The following is a 24,846-nucleotide window of genomic DNA, read 5'->3' as shown; positions in this document are numbered from 1 at the left end:
TTCTGACATCTCAAGATGCTTGTCCGGGGCGCAAGCAAACCAGTCGACAAATCTTGTCCAAAAGAGACTTAAAGATCAATTTGTGGCCATTTAAGTACAACAAGCGAAGGGGAGGCTTCTCGGAAAACTAAGAATCTAATTCTAAATTTTGAGGGTGAACAAACTTTGAAAGACTTTTTTTGAGTTTGGGCTGATTTGCAAGTAAGTTGTATGGACGTCTGTTGTGCAGCCCCCTACTGAGACCAAGGGGCTACTTAGACAGAGCTATTATCAGAAGAAGAATATAACCACCCGAATGCCAAGCTTCAAAACCAGTTACATTTATACCGGGACATCTACATGAGGTCATGAAAAGCTATCACAGCCAAATAACCACCCACCTGCCAACCTTTCATCCTTTCTCTCAAAGACAACATCAATTTTAGCTAAAAGTGGATTCCATACGATCTACACCACAAAGGGGTTCAGGTTATGGATGGGGAATGTTACCCCCACATCTCTAGACTCAACATTGTGCTCAAATATGGCTTGTCCCCTACCGGAGGTTAATAGAGTTGGCACTGAAGGAGGACAATCCCCGGCTAGGAGAAGCTCGAATGTGGGGCTTTACCATAACAAAACAGGGTCCTGGCACTACGGACCCAAAAAAACCATTTGAGGGACTTTTTCATGAGGACAACTCCTAAGAGGGTCTTTGGATGTAATAGAGAGTTCATAGAGTGGAGAGAGTGTCTAACAAAGAGTGTCTCTTATTCTGGCGGACTCAGCCCATCTGTCTAGTACATAGATGGCCAAACCTTTGAATGGGCAGCACATGGTATTACATTTTGCACGTGGGGGGCCGCTGCAGGGGATATGTATAGCCAGCCGCAACTTTCACCAATGATAACCGCTAATGGTCTTGAGTTTCTAAAGTCAGATCTGTAGAGATCAGCTGATTACCGGGTCGTTGGCTTCTGACCATTTCCCCTTCCCCTCAAAAAAATAAAACGATTCCAGGCGTAGGAAGGCGACATGAGACGCGTGTGTCTAAACAAGCCCTTTTTGTAATAATACATAGAAATTACGGTGAAAAATTTCCAAAAATAACCCAATATTTCAGAGGAAATTTCAGGCAGTAAAATAGTTTAACACATTCCTCGAAAACCAAGGGAAACGTAACCAGTGAAGAGCAATTAACTCGCACAACGTTTCAGTCGGACAGGTTTTGGCTTCTAAACAGGGGAAGGGAATGACAGTAATTAGCAGGATGTGGGAGATTTCTTCAGCCGAAGCCTCTGATCCTATTCAGTTCTACGAGCAGAGCCAAGAATAATTCATCTTGACAAAAATATCATTCCCTGCAGAGACTTCTAATTGATTCCAGTTCAGTATTCCATGGGTAGATTTGCTTGTATTTCATTTCTGCTGCATGAAAGGCTCGGGCTCAGTCATGAGTGTTTGCTTAGGCTAATATTCCACTGCTGTTGATGAGATTGCATTAAGTCATTGAAGAGATTGCTTCCCAGGAGCAGCGCTCACTGAAAGGGAGATCAGACCACTATTACCTTACATTTAATTGGCATACAACCACAGCTTGAACGTCTACCATACCAAGAGGCCGGTTTAATCTGAAAATAGGACTTTTTTCTCTATTATAGTGTAATCTTGTTAAAGGGAGCCTGTCACCGAAGCACGGAGCCTTTAGCTTACGGCATCTGTAGGATTCTAGAATATATAGTACAGGGGCGGACATATCATAAATGCAACCTGTGCAGCTGCACAAGGGCCCAGTAGGTAAGAGGGCCCCCTGCTATCTAATAGAAGCTTCCTAATGTCTATTAGATTACATGTAAGGGACTGAACTCATGATTTTCATGGCTCACAATTGCTGGTGGATGGTTAGAGAGACATAAAGGGGAGTTCTATGATGGACTATTAAGAGCAAAGGACCCATACCCAATTAATAGTAGGGTCCCTATGCTATCTACATCCACCCCATATATTAAATTTAGTATTTAACAGTATATATCCCCCAAAAGTGCCAATCGGGAGGCCAAAGTAGCTCAGCCCTGCCTCCAAGCCCCATTGCGCAAGTTCAGTGGCACCCGGGTAGCCACGGGTACCTTCCCGTTTTCTCATGGGAAGGTGCCCGTGCCGTTAAAAAAATAGAACATGTTCTATTTTTCTATTTTACGGGCCGTGCTGCTATACTCAATTAAAAAATGAGTCAGGGCCATGGTGGTGTTACGGGACCCCTGTCTCGCCTCTGCTGAATGAATGGGGGGCTCATGAAACAGAAGCGTCAATTAAAGAAGCTTTGATATACAATTCTGGAAGATACTGGAAGATTATAATTTAAGTCCTATTGTTAATCCATTTGGTTCCTTGTTTCCTTGGGGCTGATTTGCGGCACCAATTGTTTGATTATAGTGGGAGCAGATATCTACCCAGTGACAGCTGCCTCTGAATATCCCCAAAACTACCGTAGCTTCCATAGAACATTATGGAAGAAGCAAAAGATGCAACATAAAACAGTCAGTGGCGGAAACCGTCACCTGAAGCGGCTTCAATGTGATACCAAAACCTTCCATATAATATAATCTTCAATATAATACAACTTTTAGCACATCTACTCCACCTATTCCGTGCATTAATTGTATCAATATATCAACATGTTTACAGTTCCTTTCCCTTTAAATGAATGACACAATGTAACATGTTTGTTACTACAAATACAACCTCCACTGAAGATCTGATGATCAATATTTACATTATTACATTGTATCAACTTTATAAGAAGTATCTTTATCCATCAAAGAGTCGAAGGAACCTGAACCCGGCAAACACAGGACAAGATGATGCTTGATCCATATAAATAATATTTCTGCGTTTTTCACATAATGTAACCGCGGCCCTCAGTGCAGGGAAATGTATTGGTCCTAATAGAAGCGTTTACCTCTGGCTAAAGCCACTTATTCATTGACGCGTCTAGTGCCGGGTGATCCATCACAGCCGTGATCCGGCCATAATTATGGAGTTATTCTCCACTTCTCAGGCAGATAAGAAGCGGTGAAACCGTGAAAAAATAAAATAATGATTGAATCTAATGGACGTCCCTGCAACCAGCGCCCTGCTGATAGTCACTAAGTGGATGTGAAAAGATGATATCTCCATATCTTAATACCCCTGAAGACACTTTATATGGAGGTGAATAATATTAGACCTGTCGTTGTGTCTTTCCTTCCATGGAGGCCAATTAGATAATCAATGCAGGAGCTTAAAGGGGAACTCCACTTTTGTGGGAGCCAAAACAAAATGACATTGAAATTAGAGGAAAATACCAGTCCGTACTCAAACGCTGTGCTGTACATGTCCCAGCATGCTCTGCTCTGCTTAATGTACTGAGCATGTGCAGGATCTGGAGACAGGAGGGATCGGCCAATGTACACGCCCTCTTTCCAGTGTCAGCAGAATAAAAGAGCAACGCATACATGAATAAATGCATAGGACTTTGCTATATGTACTTTTTGGGGGAATTATTTTAAAAGGACCGTTCCAGGTTGACCACTGAAGGCAAATATGGAAGAAGCGATCCAATAAAAATCAATAAAACTAAGGAGGCAGAGCTCATATAATTTGACTTTGCATTGCCTCTAATTTACTACATCACCGGTATCACCATAGACATGATTTTGGCCTCAATTAAACCTCTCTTTGGGAAAAGCTAATTTTAATAAATGCGCAGATGACGCTATTGCACCCCAAAAAGTGCCAGTTAGGGGCTGAGAAACAACTAGTCATTCAGCAGAGCCGAGAGGGGTCATGATGTAGTTCCCGGCAGTCCTGACTCCTGTAGTCAGGGGTGGAGCTAACTTCAGGATTTCTTTAACGGATGCAATTGCGCCGACTACTTCAGCTTTAATAGGGCATGGTGTAGATCTTAATCTGAAGGGAACCTTGCCTGGATGAGAAACTGACAGGACAATGTCTAAACCGCTAGATCTGCGCAAGGAAATGTTGTGGTGTTTGCCAGGTAGCCCTCCGGGCTGGTAACAAATAACAACCAATCAGGATCCAAATCTGAAACCCCAAAAAAAAAAAATCACTTAGGGTCCATTTTGGGTAGAATAGTTGATAACAGGATTGTCTCACTAAGAGAACACTTTTACTTTGGCCCTATTTAGGTACGTGGACATCATAGAGGCAGTTCCCCGCTCAGGACCCCCCTCTATTAGCCAGAGCGGAGATTTGCTGAGGGAGAAGACACCAGTATTATAGATGGCACATGTGGGGGACCCTGTTACGGATTTTGCATTGGAGCCCAGGAGCTTCCACTTACCCTTCTATATGTCAGGCTGGCTGCAGCTTCCCCCGGGCACATATAGCAGATTGCCACCGGGGGGTTCAGAAGTTGGACCCACTTGACACAACCACTTTAATAAATCTTGATTCATATGACTGTTACTAAGCAAATTAACCTATTGTATTGTCTTCTTGGTGCCAATAAGTATAATATCGCATGAACTTAGCCAGGTAGGTAAGTCAGTCTGCCCGCCCTGAAATGCCAGCTAATCTGGATGGCGAGACTTTAACAGAGCTAAATTATAGAAGAGATTATAGATCATAAATGACAGATTAGACACGATTCACAAAGACACAGACGAGGATACTCGGGACCGCACGGACATGAATCTCATGCAACAGGAACAGGTATGAAAATAAAATATATATATATATAACCCATCTGAATATAATATGTATTCTAAACACTTCTGATATATGTTCCATATATAGACTTTATACCTTAATATTGCCACTGAAAATATAATTTCACACTATTATTGAGCTAAGGGAAGACTTAATGACAAAGACCCATTACATTGGATTACTGTGACCTGCTGGATCACAGTCCCATTCTCTGCTGCGCCTCACATGTGCAGGTGGAGCAGAGCTGAGATTCTCAGTAGGCACAACTAATAGTGACATCACACTGAATTATCTCTGAGTTACATGGTACTGCAGGAAAATCTATGATATGATCTTATGTTTACCAGATGATAGATTACATGGCATTACTTATCTTCTACTGATCCTAAATTGTGCAGACACTGAACAAGCAGGGAATACTGGGAAATGTAAGCTCCAAAGCCTATGGACTTGTGAATACAGCTCTGAAGTATAATATGTCATGTACAGTATGTACACAGTGACTCCGCTAACAGAATAGTGAGCGCAGCTCTGGGGATACAGGATGTAACTCAGGATGAGTACAGGATAAGTCATGTAATGTATGTACACAGTGACCCACCAGCAGAATAGTGAGTGCAGCTCTGGAGTATAATACAGGATGTAATTCAGGATCTGTACGGGATAAGTAATGTAATGTATGTACACAGTGACTCCACCAGCAGAATAGTGAGTGCAGCTCTGGAGTATAATACAGGATATAACTCAGGATCAGTACAGGATAAGTAATGTATGTGCACAGTGACTCCACCAGCAGAATAGTGAGTGCAGCTCTGGAGTATAATACAGGATGTAATTCAGGATCAGTACAGGATAAGTAATGTAATGTATGTACACAGTGACTCCACCAGCAGAATAGTGAGTGCAGCTCTGGAGTATAATACAGGATATAACTCAGGATCAGTACAGGATAAGTAATGTAATGTATGTGCACAGTGACTCCACCAGCAGAATAGTGAGTGCAGCTCTGGCGTATAATACAGGATGTAACTCAGGATCAGTACAGGATAAGTAATGTAATGTATGTGCAGAGTGACTCCACCAGCAGAATAGTGAGTGCAGCTCTGGAGTATAATACAGGATGTAACTCAGGATCAGTACAGGATAAGTAATGGGACTCCACCAGCAGAATAGTGAGTGCAGCTCTGGAGTATAATACAGGATGTAACTCAGGATCAGTACAGGATAAGTAATGTAATGTATGTACACAGTGACTCCACCAGCAGAATAGTGAGTGCAGCTCTGGAGTATAATACAGGATATAACTCAGGATCAGTACAGGATAAGTAATGTAATGTATGTGCACAGTGACTCCACCAGCAGAATAGTGAGTGCAGCTCTGGAGTATAATACAGAATATAACTCAGGATCAGTTTTGCAATTCAATGCGATGTGAAATTTGGTTAAGGTTAACATGGTCGTTTTACCTGCAGTCCTATGTAAAACCACAGATAATGCACTACTCATAGCACATACAATGCATCCCTATTTATGACAATCTACGTCTCTGCTGCCCTTGGAAATTTTACGGTACATTAACACAAACAGGCAGACAATGAGGCCGTTCAGGATAAAGTACAAGCCACATATAGTAGTGCCGGCTACCAGCCATAGAACGGGTCCTTTCATCCTCTCTCACAGTCCCTTGCATCACATCTGATCACATGTACTGAGAAGACAGGGGAGGAGGTTGTGTTTTCCATCAGTATCTGAAGCTCATTAATTATGGACAGGTGACATCTTGAGTTGTTTTTTTGCAGAAACAGTCCTGTCACCCAGTTCAAGTGATGAAAGTGGAACGTTCCTACAACCTCCAGCGTGTAAGAGGCAAGAGCAGAACCATGGAAGCTGATCCAATAATATGCACAAAGGTGCAGTGTTCACTATGTAATCACATAATACTCATAACACGGAATGACGCCAACAGAGCTGGTCACGGTGCACAAATAATGCGATCTACATCAGAAGTGGGCAAGGGTACAGGCTGCGGCCGTCTCTCTGCTTTATGACATCAAGACGTCTTTAGAAAACAGGAGTTAAATCCAGAAAAGAAGGGGTCCCTATTACGGTGCAGGGTTTGCCAACCAGATCAGTAGGGCCGGCGGTTATTTCCATCGTCAACCCCTTTTCATGACCCTTGGGTCAATCCCCCACCCCCTTATTTGCTAACAATGCAGTTCTTCTGTCGCAAAGGGGATAGGACCATCCTCTATTCATGGACCCCCATATCAGCCACAAGGTCCGCCTGTGCAATGTATTCCCCTTGGTTAGATCCGAAATTATGACTATAAAAGGGACAGCGTAATGGAAACAATGTAACAGCAAAATAGGTCATTAGTTGGGGGTCAATTACCATACAATGTAGCAATGATTTAGGGGTTACTTCAGTCACGTAGAGTTGGGTGCAATGTGCATAGATCAATAAATGGGCGATCAATGTCACCATAAATCTAATAATGTTATCAAATACATTAATAGAGTTGGGGGTCATTTTGATATGTGAATATCGTTGCCTTTGGGGGGTGAAGTCTCATAGTTGCACCAACGAGCAAATGTATTCATGTTTTTTGGGCCAATTGACATAGGTCAGTGAGTAGGGGGATCTGTTTAATATTAAATATATGAATACATTGGGGGTTAATTGAGATTTGGGACCATTAATGACTTGGAGGTCACTATGCATATCGTTTTAGGGAGTTGGACCCTCGCACATAGACGAACTCAAGCAATTGAAGGGGTCAATTTAGTTCCAACAGACCCCAATGATTTGGAGTCAAGTTATATTGATATATTGTATTAATTATACCAATGAGTTCCGGTCACATTATAACCAGCGGGACCTCAAGACTATCTCAATTTTTGGAGTCCATTCACGTGTAACCATATCTGTATATCAATGGGGGTCCATATATGTATATATGAATTATATGGAGTCATTTTACATCTATCAATGAGATTGGGGTCACTATCAAAGAGTTGGGTCAATTTCTATCAATGAGTTGGGGGGGCACTTTACATATAAGTTAAGAGACTAGGGGTCAATTTACATCCAAGTATATCAATGAGATGGGGGATCACTCCTGGTTTCAGAATACCATTTACATTACATATAGGAACATCAATGGCTTGGAAGAACTTTTCTACAAATCCAACCTTGGTAGATATTTCCCAAATTGGTGATCACTTCCCTAAATTTTTGCTATTTTTGGCAATTTCATGTGATCAACTTCTATTGCCCTAGATATTAAACCATCAACTCATCCCATTTCTGATATAAATACTATTATCTGCCGGTAGAAATCAAGTAAATGTCCGTAGAGCCACGTTAACCATTGACCTCATTCCAATACTCGTCTGTATCGGTAAAGTCACTATTTACACACACACATATGGCTTGTTATAGGAGATAGATGTCCATAAACATTAATATAACTATATATATAATATATAGACAGAGCTGGCTGCTATTGTTTTCTTCACTGAATAACACTTAGAATATATTATTATATAAAGACGACAGAAAGGGGTCGGGGGGAGGGGAGGTCAATACTAAACACCACCAAAGAACGAATCTACTACTGGGTGTACATATTGGAGCGACTATAGAAAATTAGGCACAAATTATATAATGGCTTCTGGGGAAGGGGGTCGGGAAATGGAAGAAAATCATTGTATGGAATAAAAGGCAAGAAAAGAGTAAAGGGTTGGCATTGGGAAGAATGAGTGAATGTGCCGATCAGATCAGAATATTCTGAACCATCTCATGGAAGACAAAGGATTAGCACTTGGCAAATCAAGAGAAATTAGAAATGGTTGTCCATTGCAAACCATCTGTGCTGCCGTAGGTAAAATTAACCTTTATACAGTGCGCTGGGTAATCATTAAGCGTCCATTGGTTTCCATTGGCGTTCATAGATGCCAATGGGCATCCATTGGTTTCAAAAAGCAGTCATTAGTTTCAATGAGCATCCATTGCTTTTAATGAGTGGCCATTGGTTTTATTGGGGGTCCATTGGTTTCCCTTGGTGTCCAATAGATTCAAAAGGTGGGAATTTTTTTTGAATGTCCATTGGTTTCATTGGATGTCCATTGGTTTAGATCTGTATTAGATTCAATAAGCATTCATTTTTTAATGAGGTTTTTATTGGTTTCATTGGATGTCCATTGCTTTCATTGGTTGTCCATTAATTTCAATGGACATCCACTGGATTCAATGTGTATTAATTAGATGCAATAGGCATCCATTGGTTTAATTAGATGTCCGTTGGTTCCATTGGTTTGAATAGACATCCACTGAATTCAATGTGTAGTAATTACATTAAATAGGCATCCATATGAATTAGATGCCCATTGGATTCATTGGGCATCAATTGGATTCAATGTGTTTTCATTTGTTATCATAGGCATGAATTTGTTTCATTGGATGTTCATTGGTTTTAATGGTCATCCATTAAGTTCAATGAACATTGGCAGTGTTCCAGAGCGTTGAGCCCTAGTTGATTGGGTTGTCAGTTCTGCTTAATACAATGGGGTCCCAATAAGGTGTTCCCCCTCTGTAGCCTCAACATTCCCTAGTAGGGTCATTGAGAAGCGGTTGTCTATACAAGATATTAATCTAATTAATATAAAGTCTTTAATTGGACTCATTTGAGTCAATAAGAATTAGATCCTGGTCATACATTTATATTAAATAGCTGATTTCCTCCAGCTATAACTTGGGGATGGGGTAGAATAGACTCATAACCAACCCATAGTTCTGCCTTTGTGGTATCATCTCTGACTATTATTCTATGGCTAGTTAAAGGTGAAAGGTCTGCTATACTTTGCATAGTAAACAGGATAGACCCTGCAAAGAGGAAAGACAGGAAGAAATAAAAATAATAGTTGAATGTATATAGAGCAGGAAGGAATAATTATCTAAAGATTTAGATAAAGTAAAATTAATAGGGATTGACAAAGTGACATTGATAAATACAGTATCCCATGTAAACTCATTAATCATCAACCTACATCCAAAATCTGGAGTTGGAAGACCCAATCATTAGAGAAAACCTTTATCTCTGCTGGTCAGTAAAATTACCCTTAAGGGTTCATTGAGGACTTAATAATGGGCCTAGACAGCCCCAGCATGGACAATACATAAAATGTATTAGACACTTTCCATGTGACTATAGTCCCCAAGAAAAAAATTATTGGAGAGCCTACAGTATGGACATGTGTTGGGTCTATGCTGCGTCTATGTAGCCCCACTGTTGGTTTGAAGACCATGGGGAATTCATGGTAGACCTGGTGCATACAATTTGACCTATTGACAGGCGATTTTGCATGGTACAAAGGAAAAATCGCTTTTGTATTTCGAGAAGTTCTTGGACTTGAAGTGTTCTCGTTATTTCAGGTCATGGTTTATCTAATAGAAGTCATTCAAAATCAACTGGACAGGTTTAGAGTCAAGGAAGAAGTTTCACTGTTCAACCAAATGGCTTCCTTAGGTCAACAGAGTTGGCCTATAAACCCTTGTATAACCTTCACTACTCATCTCAGGGGCTTCATCTGTTGACATTTTGACAAAACGATACATGTTTGGACAACTTTCCTTCCACTAAGTTGACTTGAGAAAGCCACGCGGATGAGTGTTGAGATATTACTCATTCGAGTGGCTTCTTCAGGTCCACTTACCCTTGCATAATCTTCACTAACCTTCTGAGTGACTTCACCTGTAGACCCAAACACGTATACAAATACATGCTGGGAGAAGGTTCCTACCACTAAGTTGACCTGATGAAGCCACTGGGATGAGCGGTGGAACATCTTGAAGAAGTCTAAACAAGTCCAGTTGACTTTGGTTTACCAATGCTAGATAGAACTTGGACCTGAATCTCGACGCAGACCAGGACCACTGTGAGATACTCGAAAAATGAATATTTGGATGTTGCCCATTGACAATGAAATAAATAATGACAATTCTTTGCTTTACAATAAAATGACTCACACTCTATATAATACTCTTATATAATGACGGATAACTACTCTATTTTCCGCTATAAAATGATATTACTTACTGCAGCTGGACAATCATCGTCAGAGGCACTGCTGATTTTTGGCAGTTAAACAAAAGGTTGTGGACATTAAAGAGAAGCAACGAATGTGCAAGGCGGTGAATTTAGGTGTTGGCTACAGCATGCAACAAGGGATCCTACTGTTAATCTAAGAGGCCACCTGCACTGTCGGATAAGAAAGAAGAAAAAGATGGATGTTAGGAGGAATGTGAAGAGCCTGTACGACAGAGGTACAGACACCATTTGTACTAGCATTGGGTTCCCAGCTCCATATCCTTAGGCGGAAGCTTCAGGCCAAGTGAGGAGGTGCCCAATGGGTCAACCATGTTCTTGTAACGTTCTCCACGGTGTTTGGACAGGAATGGGCCCCAATCTGGCTGTGGGGTACAAACCAACTTCAGCCTCTGTAAGGTAAGAACAGAAGAGTCTGGTTAATAAAGAGGAATAGGTTGATTAATTAAATAAGAAACTTCTAATACATACTACACGTCCTAGACATACAGTGGAACCTCTTCAAGAAGATCACCCAACGTTGCCATGAAATACGGTCTTCTAGATGGGTGGTCCTCTCAGAGAATATAAGAGAATTAAAAACCTGGTCTAGATCGGGAGTGGTCTTCTCAAGGAGGGGGTCCCTGGTCACAAGTGAAGAGGTTTCCCTGTAGTTTAGGTCTTAGGGTTCTTCTGCAGTGGATACGTTGTTACCAAATGTATCAAACGTCTCATGAATGTTGCTCAATATTCTTATAATCACTGCCTACAAGTTTAAGATAGGGCAGGAAGAAGACCTTTGTTGAGTAATCTTCATCTTAACAGTCGTGTTCCATAGGGATGCATTGAGTTGTATATTTTGCTTCTGTAATAAGTCATGGAAAGTCGGGGCTCACTGCTACTTTTGTGCAGGCAGGACTGCGGCCCCCCACAGAAGTCAATAAATGACTCTCGTTAGTAACTAGATGGAAAAATCCAGTAGTGGTAGGACTATACCCCGAGAAAGGAAGGGACTCATATCAAAATAAAGTAGGGCCCCTCCTTTTGGTGCAGAGCCCTAATTGAGTACCAACTACCCACCACATGGGTATCTAACCCAATGCCGGCTCCAAACCACCACCCCAGTATTAAACAACCCATGCTGCTCTTGTGTCAGAACTTGACACCAAAATGGTCCTGCCAAGAATTGGGAATTGGTTCTTATGGCAGTCATGGCTTTGTACCACCCCCCTCGCCCACCTCCTGAGCACCACAGCAGTGGTATAGTCTGCCTCTATGGGTTGTAGTGGTACAGCAATAGGGGTTGTAGTCTCATCTATGCGCCTCTGTCTGAGAAGATAATGGTGGTGGTGCAGAGACTCAATGACGAACCAATGTCACCAACTGCAGCCATGGTCCATGTATGACCAGCAGAACATCTCAATCCCGGAAGAACCCAAGTGACATCTCATCGAAGCGTCTCTGATTATTAACCATCGCTTTACTATGACTGAATCCAGTTGCCCAGACGTTGGGCGCTTCAAAGTGATTGAATTTGTGTTTGTGATTAAGCCCCGAAGTACACGAGCAAAACCAGGAACCTGCGCTAGAAACAAGATTGTAATGATCTGCGAATGATCGTTCTCCACCGAGCGGCAGGTGAACGGAGAAGGAAAACGGCCTTCATGTTTCATGCGGTTTCAGCTGGGGGGGGGAGGGGGCTCCAACATACAATGACAAGAAAACAACTCCCGGCGTCGTAAACAGAACAATTATTGGTTTATTAGCTATTAAAATAAATTGAGCTTCTAACGTCGTTATTTTTAATCTCCGTTAAATTGCCATTTTGACGCCTTGACCTCCCAAGTGAAGAGGGAGTAATACAATGTATTAGGCCGGGCTGGGGTCGGGGACGCTGCGCTTGGCGCGGTGCACGTCCGTGACAAAGCGCATTGTAATCTTTTTATAATCCAGCTGTTCCGCCGCCTATTGGAAGCCACAATCTTATTTTTTTCCTTGCATTGGGCAGAAATAATCAGTGTTTAGTATGCAAAACCAGTGCCCGCTAATGATTGAGATGCTCGGAGCCGCTACCTCAATAAAGCTGCCTGGCGCCAGATGCATTTTGATGACAAACATGATTGGAATCCAGATGACGGAGCAGCCCAGCATCAGCCACCCGAGGACCATGGACCACGTTGGGTAGTTATAAGTTCCATAAGTCATTGGTTCCCACTGCCAGAAGCTGAAGCAAAGTATGAACTGGAAGAGAAACAAAGGTTTTATATCAGACGCAATCGAATGGGACGGGGATTGTAACGGCGGCCAGAAGTCAAATAATAAATGCAGAATCTTATCGGTTGCACCTTTTATTCTGGTGTCTTTTGTCATGTCTCAATATATCCAAGAGTTTATGCTGCACAGACCACCCCTATAATGTAATATCAAGGCCACTAGGGGCGCTGTTCTATTTGCTGTGTCATTGAGTCTGTATTGGTACTTGTCTTGCTTGGGAGTACCCTCTGCTTTGCCCACTAGTGTTTACATACAGGGATCCTGTCCATTTTATTTTTTAATTGACTCCTGCAAGATCAAGATATGCATCTCCTGAAATACTCTGTGCTGCTGGTTGTCACAGCCCCTTTTACTAATACTCTGCCACCTCCTCACATCATGACACAGTCCATGTAGTGCAGCCATTATCAGGTAATGGTTGACCTGTTAACTGCACCCAAAAGATGAACATATGCTTCTCCTTAAATACTCTGTGCTCCTGGAGGACCTTGTTCCTTCTACTATATTAATCTCAGTCTGTGACCTTCCACAGGATCCGCACAGTCCTCTCCTGAAGTACTCTGTGCTTCTGGGGGACCTTGTTCCTTCTACTATATTACTCTCAGTCTGTAACCTCTCTCAAAATCAGCACACTCCTCTCCTGAAACACTCTGTGCTTCTGAGAGACCCTACTCCTACTTTTAAATTAATCTCAGTCTGTCTCCTTCCCCCTCCTCACACTAATGTAAATAAATATATTGTATGATGAGGATGATGAGGGTGATAATAGTGCAGAGTTCTCGGTTAACCCTCCACTGTCCCCCCTTCTTTCTAGCAGTTTCGGTGCAGGGATATCTTCTGGATTTGGATGTCTTGTGATTTCAGCTCTTGTCGGTATTACTAGAATGTATTGTATATGTGCTTTCTATATACTGTTTGTGCAGAACTCCCCATAGCCACATCCATTAATATAACAATGTTTGTCTCAGTTTCTTCTGGTTTTCATTCACATAACGGGTACAGGGGGGAATTTAACAGAATTTTAATTAATATTAGCGCCCCCTTAACTTACTTACAGGAAAACTAAGATGTATATTGAAGCCATTTTAAAAATGTGAAATCAAATTAAATATTGGATTCCTGTATCACATTATTGGAGAATTACTTTACAAGCCCCCTGCTGCTGTATCCCCATGACAACACTTCCTGACCCTGTACTGTGGAAGCTCATAGAGATACTTATAGCAACCAATTAGATATTTTGTCTTTTTTTTATCAGTATTAGAAAAATTAAAAGATTTAAAAAGCTGCATTGAGATGGGTTATCATAGGTACTCATAGCAACCAATCAGATCTCTTCTTTTATTTTTTTACCTTTACCAAAAACATGAAAACTGTGATGAGCCATGTGGTCAGTCTCCCTATGATGACACATATATATATATATATATATATTTTATATCTCATAACATATGGGACAGGAAGTGTTGTCATAGGGACACAGGCATAGAAGCTCTTCACACAGCAGACTTGTAACTCCAGTCTCTGGCACAAGGCACAGAAATAAGATATTTTTAAAAATAAATCACGTTTTTAAAACGCTCAAGAGGAAATTCATATAGATCTTCCTTGAAATAAGATGACATCTATTTCTTGTACCGTATATAATAAGTGTGTGTTTCAATTCAGAACTCTCTAATTGTCCGCTATTAAACCTGAATGTGCAATTTATAGAGTTATTATAATGATATTATGGTCCCTCGTGTGTTCTATAGATATGGCCAGTCCTCTCAGCACTGTACACACCACATTAAATGCTTAACCCTTCACCTTCCCTTCTATCTTCAATGTCTGTGCTCAGGATTGGAGTAGAAATTCATAATTAATAAAGCAAATGAGGAACATAAATAGCAAATAGGATCAAATAAACGCTGATGCGCAGAATGTCTGTGTCACCATGGATATTGTATACATTACACAGCTGCATGGGTGACCAATACATGGAGAAATTCAATCTATAGTTCTGCTGGCTCTCTGCTGACACCAAGTGGCTGAAAGTGGAAACTGCACCCACAAATAACTGCAGAAAAGGGGTGCAGCTTTAAGGGTTTCAGTGATATAGAAAGAGTGTGTGTGTGTGTGTGTGTGTGTGTGTGTGTGTGTGTGTGTGTGTGTGTGTGTGTGTGTGTGTGTGTGTGTGTGTGTGTGTGTGTGTGTGTGTGTGTGTGTGTGTGTGTGTGTGTGTGTGTGTGTGTCCCCTATACAGTGTGTTCTATAACACATAAATGGTGAGGTGGAGGCCTGTATGTAGCGTTTTACACCAGGACCCAACAGCTTCATGTGCACTAGGCTTATTTGTACTCCTGATATGAACTCCTAGTATAACCGGCATTTGTCTAAATAGAAAATTAAATTAGTGGTGGGGGGTGCACTAAGATATTCTTAATGGTCCCTTCAGTTTGGACCATGATGATGAAGCCTGGAGGGATCGTCTGCCCAGGCTGGGAAGACACATTCATATATGGGTAAGAAGTGACAGGGTTTTCCTGCCATCTAGTGGTCAGAGCAGTAATGACACTTTTTCCCTATATGTTGCATTTCAAAAACCGCAGCACAGAATAATCCATACGGAATAATGTCCCATCAACTTTGCCCAGCGTAAGTCGCCATATACCTGTAGCCGCACAATGCAATAAAATTATTTATTATATTATTAAAGATCAGAAAATACAGGAAAATATAAAAGTTCAGCTTTTTTTCCTCCATCTTGCTGGGCTTTGTGTTTTTGTGCCCATGTTAGAGATGAAAATCCATATATTGGGCAGTAACTGGCTCGGTGCCGCTGCTTTTGTCTCTGGTATTTAGAATTGGGACATTTTATTTTTATCGATCTCGGTTGGAGAGAAAACAACATATTAATGTTGTATCCACTTCTATTCTGCTGCAGATCGTTCTCATTGTACGCTGTATACTACGGTGTCCTGCAGAAATTGTCAATCAATATTTTCTTCATTACTTTCCTCCAGATGTAACTCTCTGATTTTATGTAATGTGTGTGTACTATGTGTGTCCTGTATGTGTATTATGTGTGTCCTGTATGTGTATTATATGTGTCCTGTATGTGTATTATATGTGTCCTGTATGTGTATTATATGTGTCCTGTATGTGTATTATATGTGTCCTGTATGTGTATTATATGTGTCCTGTATGTGTATTATAGGTGTCCTGTATGTGTACTATATGTGTCCTGTATGTGTACTATATGTGTCCTGTATGTGTATTATAGGTGTCCTGTATGTGTATTATATGTGTCATGTATGTGTACTATATGTGTCCTGTATGTGTATTATGTGTCCTGTATGTGTATTATATGTGTCCTGTATGTGTATTATATGTGTCCTGTATGTGTATTATATGTGTCCTGTATGTGTATTATATGTGTCCTGTATGTGTATTATATGTGTCCTGTATGTGTATTATAGGTGTCCTGTATGTGTACTATATGTGTCCTGTATGTGTATTATATGTGTCCTGTATGTGTATTATGTGTCCTGTATGTGTATTATATATGTCCTGTATGTGTATAATATATGTCCTGTATGTGTATTATATGTGTCCTGTATGTGTATTATTTGTGTCCTGTATGTGTACTATATGTGTCCTGTATGTGTACAATATGTGTCCTGTATGTGTATTATATGTGTCCTGTATGTGTATAATATGTGTGCTGTATATGTATAATATGTGTCCTGTATGTGTATTATATGTGTCCTGTATGTGTATTATGTGTCCTGTATGTGTATTATATGTGTCCTGTATGTGTATTATATGTGTCCTGTATATGTATAATATGTGTCCTGTATGTGTATAATATGTGTCCTGTATGTGTATTATATGTGTCCTGTATGTGTATAATGTGTGTCCTGTATATGTATAATATGTGTCCTGTATGTGTATTATATGTGTCCTGTATGTGTATTATATGTGTCCTGTATGTGTATTATGTGTCCTGTATGTGTATTATATGTGTCCTGTATGTGTATTATATGTGTCCTGTATGTGTATAATATGTGTCCTGTATGTGTATAATATGTGTCCTGTATGTGTATAATATGTGTCCTGTATGTGTATTATGTGTGTCCTGTATGTGTATTATGTGTGTCCTGTATGTGTATAATATGTGTCCTGTATGTGTATTATGTGTGTCCTGTATGTGTATTATGTGTCCTGTATGTGTATTATATGTGTCCTGTATGTGTATTATATGTGTCCTGTATGTGTATAATATGTGTCCTGTATGTGTATAATATGTGTCCTGTATGTGTATAATATGTGTCCTGTATGTGTATTATATATGTCCTGTATGTGTATACTATATGTCCTGTATGTGTATTATATGTGTCCTGTATGTGTATTATTTGTGCCCTGTATGTGTATTATTTGTGCCCTGTATGTGTATTATATGTGCCCTGTATGTGTGCTGTATGTGTCCTGTATGTGCAATATATGTGTACTGTATGTGTATAATATGTGTCCTGTATGTGTATTATTTGTGTCCTGTATGTGTATTATATGTGTCCTGTATGTGTATTATATGTGTCCTGTATGTGTATTATATGTGTCCTGTATGTGTATTATATGTGTCCTGTATGTGTATTATATGTGTCCTGTATGTGTATTATATGTGTCCTGTATGTGTATTATGTGTCCTGTATGTGTATTATATGTGTCCTGTATGTGTATTATATGTGTCCTGTATGTGTATTATATGTGTCCTGATATGTGTATTATATGTGTCCTGTATGTGTATTATATGTGTCCTGTATGTGTATAATATGTGTCCTGTATGTGTATTATATGTGTCCTGTATGTGTATTATATGTGTCCTGTATGTGTATTATATGTGTCCTGTATGTGTATTATATGTGTCCTGTATGTGTACTATGTGTCCTGTATGTGTATAATATGTGTCCTGTATGTGTATAATATGTGTCCTGTATGTGTATAATATGTGTCCTGTATGTGTATTATATGTGTCCTGTATGTGTATTATTTGTGCCCTGTATGTGTATTATTTGTGCCCTGTATGTGTATTATATGTGTCCTGTATGTGTATTATATGTGTCCTGTATGTGTATTATATGTGTACTGTATGTGTATTATATATGTCCTGTATGTGTATTATATGTGTCCTGTATGTGTATTATATGTGTCCTGTATGTGTATTATTTGTGCCCTGTATGTGTATAATATGTGTCCTGTATGTGTATTATATGTGTCCTGTATGTGTATAATATGTGTCCTGTATGTGTATTATATGTGTCCTGTATGTGTATTATATATGTCCTGTATGTGTATAATATATGTCCTGTATGTGTATTATATGTGTCCTGTATGTGTATTATTTGTGCCCTGTATGTGTATTATTTGTGCCCTGTATGTGTATTATATGTGCCCTGTATGTGTGCTGTATGTGTCCTGTATGTGTATTATATGTGTACTGTATGTGTATAATATGTGTCCTGTATGTGTATTATTTGTGTCCTGTATGTGTATTATGTGTCCTGTATGTGTATTATATATGTCCTGTATGTGTATAATATATGTCCTGTATGTGTATTATATGTGTCCTGTATGTGTATTATTTGTGTCCTGTATGTGTATTATATGTGTCCTGTATGTGTATTATATGTGTCCTGTATGTGTATTATATGTGTCCTGTATGTGTATTATATGTGTCCTGTATGTGTATTATATGTGTCCTGTATGTGTATTATATGTGTCCTGTATGTGTATAATATGTGTCCTGTATGTGTATTATATGTGTCCTGTATGTACATTATATGTGTCCTGTATGTACATTATATGTGTCCTGTATGTGCATTATATGTGTCCTGTATGTGTATTATGTGTCCTGTATGTGTATTATATGTGTCCTGTATGTGTATTATATGTGTCCTGTATGTGTATTATTTGTGTCCTGTATGTGTATTATGTGTGTCCTGTATGTGTATAATATGTGTCCTGTATGTGTATTATATGTGTCCTGTATGTGTACTATGTGTCCTGTATGTGTATTATGTGTCCTGTATGTGTGCTGTATGTGTCCTGTATGTGTATATGTGTCCTGTATGTGTATAATATGTGTCCTGTATGTGTATTATATGTGTCCTGTATGTGTATAATATGTGTCCTGTATGTACATTATATGTGTCCTGTATGTGTATTATATGTGTCCTGTATGTGTATTATGTGTGTCCTGTATGTGTATTATATGTGTCCTGTATGTGTATTATATGTGTCCTGTATGTGTATTATATGTGTCCTGTATGTGTATTATATGTGTCCTGTATGTACATTATATGTGTCCTGTATGTACATTATATGTGTCCTGTATGTGTATTATATGTGTCCTGTATGTGTATTATATGTGTCCTGTATGTGTATTATATGTGTCCTGTATGTGTATTATATGTGTCCTGTATGTGTATTATATGTGTCCTGTATGTGTATTATGTGTGTCCTGTATGTAGATTATATGTGTCCTGTATGTGTATAATATGTGTCCTGTATGTGTATTATATGTGTCCTGTATGTGTATAATATGTGTCCTGTATGTGTATTGTGTGTCCTGTATGTGTATTATATGTGTCCTGTATGTAGTATGTGTATAATATGTGTCCTGTATGTGTATTATAGGTGTACTGTATGTGTATAATATGTGTCCTGTATGTGTATTATATGTGTCCTGTATGTGTATTATATGTGTCCTGTATGTGTATTATATGTGTCCTGTATGTGTATTATGTGTCCTGTATGTGCATTATATGTGTCCTGTATGTGTACTATGTGTGTCCTGTATGTGTATTATATGTGTCCTGTATGTGTATTATATGTGTCCTGTATGTGTATTATATGTGTCCTGTATGTGCATTATATGTGTCCTGTATGTGTACTATGTGTGTCCTGTATGTGTATTATATGTGTCCTGTATGTGTATTATATGTGTCCTGTATGTGTATTATATGTGTGCTGTATGTGTCCTGTATGTGTATTATATGTGTCCTGTATGTGTATTATATGTGTCCTGTATGTACATTATATGTGTCCTGTATGTACATTATATGTGTCCTGTATGTGTATTATATGTGTCCTGTATGTGTACTATGTGTCCTGTATGTGTATTATGTGTCCTGTATGTGTGCTGTATGTGTCCTGTATGTGTATATGTGTCCTGTATGTGTATAATATGTGTCCTGTATGTGTATTATATGTGTCCTGTATGTGTATAATATGTGTCCTGTATGTGTATTATATGTGTCCTGTATGTGTATTATGTGTGTCCTGTATGTGTATTATATGTGTCCTGTATGTGTATTATATATGTCCTGTATGTGTATTATATGTGTCCTGTATGTGTATTATATGTGTCCTGTATGTGTATTATATGTGTCCTGTATGTGTATTATGTGTGTCCTGTATGTAGATTATATGTGTCCTGTATGTGTCCTGTATGTGTATAATATGTGTCCTGTATGTGTATAATGTGTGTCCTGTATATGTATAATATGTGTCCTGTATGTGTATTATATGTGTCCTGTATGTGTATAATATGTGTCCTGTATGTGTATTGTGTGTCCTGTATGTGTATTATATGTGTCCTGTATGTAGTATGTGTATAATATGTGTCCTGTATGTGTATTATATGTGTACTGTATGTGTATAATATGTGTCCTGTATGTGTATTATATGTGTCCTGTATGTGTATTATATGTGTCCTGTATGTGTATTATATGTGTCCTGTATGTGTATTATATGTGTCCTGTATGTGTATTATATGTGTCCTGTATGTGTATTATATGTGTCCTGTATGTACATTATATGTGTCCTGTATGTGTATTATATGTGTCCTGTATGTGTATTATATGTGTCCTGTATGTACATTATATGTGTCCTGTATGTGCATTATATGTGTCCTGTATGTGTATTATGTGTCCTGTATGTGTATTATATGTGTCCTGTATGTGTATAATATGTGTCCTGTATGTGTATTATATGTGTCCTGTATGTGTATTATATGTGTCCTGTATGTGTATTATTTGTGTCCTGTATGTGTATTATGTGTGTCCTGTATGTGTATAATATGTGTCCTGTATGTGTATTATATGTGTCCTGTATGTGTACTATGTGTCCTGTATGTGTATTATGTGTCCTGTATGTGTGCTGTATGTGTCCTGTATGTGTATATGTGTCCTGTATGTGTATAATATGTGTCCTGTATGTGTATTATATGTGTCCTGTATGTGTATAATATGTGTCCTGTATGTACATTATATGTGTCCTGTATGTGTATTATATGTGTCCTGTATGTGTATTATGTGTGTCCTGTATGTGTATTATATGTGTCCTGTATGTGTATTATATGTGTCCTGTATGTGTATTATATGTGTCCTGTATGTACATTATATGTGTCCTGTATGTACATTATATGTGTCCTGTATGTACATTATATGTGTCCTGTATGTGTATTATATGTGTCCTGTATGTGTATTATATGTGTCCTGTATGTGTATTATATGTGTCCTGTATGTGTATTATATGTGTCCTGTATGTGTATTATATGTGTCCTGTATGTGTATTATATGTGTCCTGTATGTGTATTATGTGTGTCCTGTATGTAGATTATATGTGTCCTGTATGTGTATAATATGTGTCCTGTATGTGTATTATATGTGTCCTGTATGTGTATAATATGTGTCCTGTATGTGTATTATGTGTGTCCTGTATGTGTATTATATGTGTCCTGTATGTGTATTATATGTGTCCTGTATGTACATTATATGTGTCCTGTATGTGTATTATATGTGTCCTGTATGTACATTATATGTGTCCTGTATGTGTACTAAGTGTGCTGTATGTGTCCTGTATGTGTATAATATGTGTCCTGTATGTACATTATATGTGTCCTGTATGTGTCCTGTATGTGTATTATATGTGTCCTGTATGTGTATTATGTGTGTCCTGTATGTGTATTATATGTGTCCTGTATGTGTATTATATGTGTCCTGTATGTGTATTATATGTGTACTGTATGTGTATTATATGTGTCCTGTATGTGCATTATATGTGTCCTGCATGTATATAATATGTGTGCTGTATGTGTATAATGTGTGTCCTGTATATGTATAATATGTGTCATGTATGTGTACTATATGTGTCCTGTATGTGAATTATATGTGTCCTGTATGTGTATTATATGTGTACTGTATGTGTATTATATGTGTCCTGTATGTGCATTATATGTGTCCTGCATGTGTACTATATGTGTGCTGTATGTGTCCTGTATGCGCATTATATGTGTACTGTATGTGTATTATATGTGTCCTGTATGTGTATTATATGTGTACTGTATGTGTATTATATGTGTCCTGTATGTGCATTATATGTGTCCTGCATGTATATAATATGTGTGCTGTATGTGTATAATGTGTGTCCTGTATATGTATAATATGTGTCATGTATGTGTACTATATGTGTCCTGTATGTGTATTATGTGTCCTGTATGTGTATTATGTGTGTCCTGTATGTGTATAATATGTGTCCTGTATGTGTATAATATGTGTCCTGTATGTGTATTATATGTGTACTGTATGTGTATTATATGTGTCCTGTATGTGCATTATATGTGTCCTGCATGTATATAATATGTGTGCTGTATGTGTATAATGTGTGTCCTGTATATGTATAATATGTGTCATGTATGTGTACTATATGTGTCCTGTATGTGTATTATGTGTCCTGTATGTGTATTATGTGTGTCCTGTATGTGTATAATATGTGTCCTGTATGTGTATAATATGTGTCCTGTATGTGTATAATATGTGTCCTGTATGTGTATAATGTGTGTCCTGTATGTGTATTATATGTGTCCTGTATGTGTATAATATGTGTGCTGTATGTGTATTATATGTGTCCTGTATGTGTATTATATGTGTCCTGTATGTGTATTATATGTGTCCTGTATGTGTATAATATGTGTATTATATGTGTCCTGTATGTGTATTATATGTGTCCTGTATGTGTATTATATGTGTCCTGTATGTGTATTATATGTGTCCTGTATGTGTATTATATGTGTACTGTATGTGTATTATATGTGTCCTGTATGTGTACTATGTGTGTCCTGTATGTGTACTATGTGTCCTGTATGTGTATAATATGTGTCCTGTATGTGTATAATATGTGTCCTGTATGTGTATTATATGTGTCCTGTATGTGTATAATATGTGTCCTGTATGTGTATTATATGTGTCCTGTATGTGTATAATATGTGTCCTGTATGTGTATAATATGTGTCCTGTATGTGTATTATATGTGTCCTGTATGTGTATAATATGTGTCCTGTATGTGTATTATATGTGTCCTGTATGTGTATTATATGTGTCCTGTATGTGTATAATATGTGTCCTGTATGTGTATTATATGTGTCCTGTATGTGTATTATATGTGTCCTGTATGTGTATTATATGTGTCCTGTATGTGTATAATATGTGTCCTGTATGTGCAATATGTGTCCTGTATGTGTATTATATGTGTGCTGTATAAGGGATATATATTCGCCCAGTATTAATTTTTAGTGGGTGCTGTATGTTTACTGTATGGGTGTTATATGAATTCTTTGTGGGTGCTGTATGTTTTCATGTATGAGTTCTTTGTGGGTGAGGTGTTGTGTACTGTATGTGTGTTGTATAAGTTCTTTATGGGTGCTGTATGTGTACTGTACGTGTGATGTGTGAGTTATTTGCGGATGCTTTATATGTGTCGTATGTGTGATGTGTGAGTTATTTCTGGGTGCTGTATGTGTACTGTATGTGTGATGCATAAGGTCTTTGTGGGTATTGTATGTGTGATGTATAGGAGTTATTTGTGGGTGCTTTCTGTGTGTCGTATGTGTGAGTTATTTGTTGTTGCTGTATGTGTGATGTATAGGAGTTATTTGTGGGTGTAGCGTGTGTACAGTATGTGTGATGTATGAGTTATTTGTGGGTGTAGTGTGTGTACAGTATGGTTGATGAGTTGGTAATGTATGGATGCTGGGAGGGTGGAGATGCTGGTGGGAGGCCTGATACAAGTTTACATAGGATAACATGCTGACACTGCCCGCTCGCTTGAAGTTTCGAGGAAACGAGCTCCGTATTAGGAAGAATAACCTCGTCCTATATTTCGTGTGGTCCATATCAAAGACAGACCATGAGATGTAGCATAATCTGGCAAAGCCTATAGGCGGCTTACGGTTACATGCAGCTCTATTGACGGGATATATGGAATATATCTACAAAGAGACCTATAGACTTGATGAACCATATAGAAACATTCAATCCCCCCCCCCCCCCCCCTCACCTCCTTCCCCGGAGCCCCAGTTCTCATGATCAGCGCTCATTGACTAAATTATAGAACAAAGTATAAAGTTCTGACAAATTTCCTTACAGTTAAAATAGTCGGCGTGACAAAGGCCCAGCAAACCTTCCAGAAGCGATTCGGCTGAAATCCGATCATCATCTCGATGTCTTCACAGAATCTCTGCAGCCCTGAGATCACAAGGAAAACACAAAGGTTCATGTAAGACCCAAAATGTACAAAACAAGTAACAAAGTCTGGACCCCTACACAACCCGGGACCTGCACGTAGAACCAGGGTCATCTCAACGCTAAGAATAATAATCTGACCAGGCGCAAAGAAAACGGCGAGACGGAAGATTGACAGGAAAGTCGCTGCCCATAATGGATGGAATCCCCCCTGACAGCAAAACTGTAAGAAG

At 38.9% G+C, this 24,846-nt stretch overlaps 1 protein-coding gene across 1 annotated transcript; it reads right to left on the bottom strand.

Moving 5' to 3' along the window:
• Window positions 1–5,918: 5,918 nt before the first annotated feature.
• On the bottom strand, window positions 5,919–24,611 carry LOC142697928 (sodium- and chloride-dependent glycine transporter 2-like). Its single transcript, XM_075847724.1, has 3 exons — window positions 24,516–24,611; window positions 12,849–13,016; window positions 5,919–11,188 (listed from the first exon to the last, which is right to left on the bottom strand). The coding sequence occupies exons 1-3, from the start codon at window positions 24,585–24,587 to the stop codon at window positions 11,033–11,035; spliced, it is 396 nt and encodes a 131-aa protein (XP_075703839.1). The 5' UTR covers window positions 24,588–24,611; the 3' UTR covers window positions 5,919–11,032.
• Window positions 24,612–24,846: the final 235 nt, after the last annotated feature.

The sequence above is a fragment of the Rhinoderma darwinii genome (assembly GCF_050947455.1).
Source record: "Rhinoderma darwinii isolate aRhiDar2 chromosome 9 unlocalized genomic scaffold, aRhiDar2.hap1 SUPER_9_unloc_2, whole genome shotgun sequence".
NCBI classification, from domain to species: domain Eukaryota; kingdom Metazoa; phylum Chordata; class Amphibia; order Anura; family Rhinodermatidae; genus Rhinoderma; species Rhinoderma darwinii.
The sequence above is the reverse complement of the archived record's forward strand: the minus strand, read 5'-3'. Positions and strand labels throughout refer to the sequence as shown.